Raw genomic sequence first — 3351 nt, 5'->3', positions numbered from 1 at the left:
AATATTCCACTGTTTTTAAGGCAGTCAGTATGTCAGGAGTTCAATAGCTTTCCTTTTTAGTGGCATAGACATTCACAGACCTCCACTATAATAGCATTGCTTGTTCTTTACTTAGGTGTCGTCAAGTGAATTGGAAACAGTGTAGATATAGGTTATGTCAGGAGAATAAAAGCATCCTTCCCCCAGCATAGCCACACACCAAATCCAGTTCTTGACTTGGTTCTGAGACTTAAAAAAAAGGGGGGAGGGGGGGGAAGCAGTTTTAAAGATCTCCCATCACCAAGTTTCTTAGGGTGTGAAGGAGATCTCGTCCAAACCTCCAGCTCTTACTCAAAGTCAACAGGACTTTGAAAATCTAGTCTGTCCTCCCAGTGCTTGGAGAAGGGCTGAACTTCCAATGGGCTGGTGGGGAGCTACCTGCTCAGTGCAACTCCCCTGTTGCTCCTGAACCTGTCCTTCCCCACACGGCTCTTTTCTGGTGATCACACTGTCGTAGGAACCCCTCTTCCATGTCTTCATAATCACAACCTGCTGGGATGTTTTTAGAGCACACTGTCTACCTCCTACCACAGCAACAAAGAATTCCACGGAGGTGTGTGAAAAGCTGTTCTGTTAAGAGAAGTGCTTTCAAGCAAGAAGTCACCATAGCTATAGGACAACCTAGCACTAGGCTGCTGCCTGTCGGCCAAGAGAATTACCGTTTGTGTCAGAGAGATGGAGTAAGGAGGGAAGTGGGTGGAAGATAACCAGAGGAGGTAATCTTGGTGGCAGCTTTGCCAAAAGAGTGTGTGTAGGAGGACAGTAGAGGAAGAGAAGAGTATGGAGAAAGATGCTATTGAACTGAAATAGAGGAAGAAGCCTCAAAAAAGGATGATGAAACTTCCGGATTCTAAAGAAACAGGAACACTTCATCTTTTCCTGTGGGTGCTAATGAGTAGTAGCAGTCCTCCCAGGGAAGGAGCTGATTGTGTACAGAGCCCTGTGGTATTTGGGAAAGGCTAACTGCAGCTAATAAGCACCTAAAGTCATGTCCATAGTAAATAAAGGAGTCGTATGTGAGACTGTATGCAGTTTGATGTTAGCCATATGTGGTAGGGAGGAACTAGGCAATGAGATTTATAGGAATATCTCTAATAAAAGATAGAAAAAGACCTTTGCTACAACAGGCTTCTGGGAATAAATTGAGGACAAAACAGCATGGAAGATAAGTGAAAATAAGGCAAGTGATACTAATGGGGCTAGGCAGATTGTACTATTCTGAAGTGCTGTGTTATGGTAGAAGTCAGGTATTAAAGGCTGTGCAGGACCTAGTGAAACTGAAGGACTTCTAAAACTATGTACTGTTATTTTGAAATTCTGATTCAACAATTGCTATCTCAGAGCAAAACCCGTGGCTTACATCTATTGAGTATAGCATGAAAGGGGTATCTGGAATTAGGGAAACAAATACTCTGCAAGATATTTATTGTGCAGTTTGATAAAATTCACAGTATGGAGGCTTGCATTGTGTATTCTCTAATTCTAGCTGACCAGAAAATATAACAAAGATTGCTTTACTCTGTGTATCAAACTGCGTATGTTTAGCCCTTGCTGACATTTTAATCTTTTACAAAATAAGGTAGGACTTTTAAGAAGGGACCATTTTAACCCAGACAGAAGGGTGAGGGTAATACCCTACCTGAAAATGTCTTGTTCCAGCTCATGAGTCCGTTGTTGGTCCTCCCGATTCTGCTTTTGCATTTCTTCTTGCTCTTTTGGAGTGAGAGAACTAAGGCCATCCAAGAGCCATTTTTCTCGCAAGGCCTTTTTCTGGTGGGGAAAAATACAGATAAGTAAGTGTATTTTAAAAGTTAGGCTATTCAATCATTTACTGTATCTGTCTTGATGCCATAGGCGTGTCCACATTCTTGTGCTGTTTCGAGCATGAGGCAACCTGACAGCGGTGAGTGCCACTGAAAGAAGTACTAAAAAACATTTGTGTTTTGAGACTGACTTAAAACCAAACTCATTAAGAACAGTGTCCCATTTTATTAGTCCACTCAACAAATACTTAGAATGTGTCAGTCGCTACCTGTAACAGATTAATATTTGTAAGTGGATTGAGTGGTGTGTTTGTCCTCAATAAAGCAGAACAGTTGTATCAAAGGGTACATATTACAGACTCACGTAAAAGGCCCCCGTCAGAAGTGCTATAGTTTTATTTCAATAGCCCTGATTTCTGGGGTCATGGCATTGCATAAATTCTGGGAGGGGGGTATAAAAGGTGAAAATTTTCTGTAAATAAGTTGTATAGGGGGAAGAGATCTCTAGGGAGTTAGTGGTGCAATACTATCTCTGGAGTTTACAAGGAACTTGGGTAATTATGGTAGTGAACTCGCATTTCATCTGGTGAGGATGTGTGGGGTAAGAGTGGGACTGGAAAGGTGGAGCATGGGTTGCTGATGTCTGGTTAGTGTTTCAGCAGACCCGCTATGTATTTAGAACTGCTGTTGTAGGGGCAATCCAGGGCTTACATATTTATGTCCTGATCTGTTTAGTGCCTGTGGAGTTCTTTCTATACAGTTGTGGCTTATAAATGGGTGTATTGCATGTGTACAGGTGAGGGGATCTCTCAGCTGTGTTTTCAAGTTTTGAAAAATATGCCTGTACACACTGATTGCTTCCTACAGCTGCTTTACAATATGAAAGGTGGCATCTGAAAGTCATCAGAGCTTTCTAAAATATTCCTGGTAGAAAAAAAAAATTCATGGATAAAAGTTCATTTTAGCAGGCTAGAAGTTGTAAACCATGTGAGCTTTCTTGTGCTCTTTTTACTCCCTTCAGTCTAACTCAGGAATATAAATCCAGTTGCTGCCTTGGGGAAGAAGTGGGAGTCAGGAGTCCCTAGAAAAACTCTATTAACAGGGGGAAAAAAGCATGCATGTAAGGTTTTTAATTAACCATGAATTTTCCATCTGTAATTTAGATTCCTTGAGTTGTCCGATTTCCATTTTAGTTTTTTTTTGTTTTTTCCCTATATAGTTTCGTTAATTGTAGAATGTGGATGAAGATTAAATTGGATTTTGACTACTGCTGCTTTGAGGCAGAGCTGTGCCCAGCACTGGTGAGAAGGCTGCATTAACCTCAGTGCTGCTTGCAGCGGCTGTTGGAATCCCTGCCTGCATCCTGTGTGTTGAGTCACTTAAATTGTTGCTTCCTACACTTTTTTGTTTACTGTATACTTTACATGGGGTTATTACTGAGGCCCAACTGATGGAGGAGGATGCATGTGCGACCTGATTGCAGTTAAATGCAATTTTCAACTTGCTTGATGTGTGACATACATGATGTGATAGAAACTGTGGCTAAAAC

At 41.5% G+C, this 3351-nt stretch overlaps 1 protein-coding gene across 1 annotated transcript in view; it reads right to left on the bottom strand.

The window, feature by feature from the left end:
- PALMD (palmdelphin) overlaps nt 1-1809 on the bottom strand; it is a gene marked incomplete at its 5' end in the record, with an annotated part of 16959 nt that extends 15150 nt beyond the window's left edge. The window contains one exon of the mRNA XM_009580029.1: nt 1679-1809. Coding sequence (XP_009578324.1) covers nt 1679-1809 — 131 coding nt within the window. The remainder of the gene's footprint in view (nt 1-1678) is intronic.
- Nucleotides 1810-3351: the final 1542 nt, after the last annotated feature.

The sequence above is a fragment of the Fulmarus glacialis genome, unplaced genomic scaffold, assembly GCF_000690835.1.
Source record: "Fulmarus glacialis isolate BGI_N327 unplaced genomic scaffold, ASM69083v1 scaffold47336, whole genome shotgun sequence".
Taxonomy (NCBI): Eukaryota; Metazoa; Chordata; class Aves; order Procellariiformes; family Procellariidae; genus Fulmarus; species Fulmarus glacialis.
The sequence above is the reverse complement of the archived record's forward strand: the minus strand, read 5'-3'. Positions and strand labels throughout refer to the sequence as shown.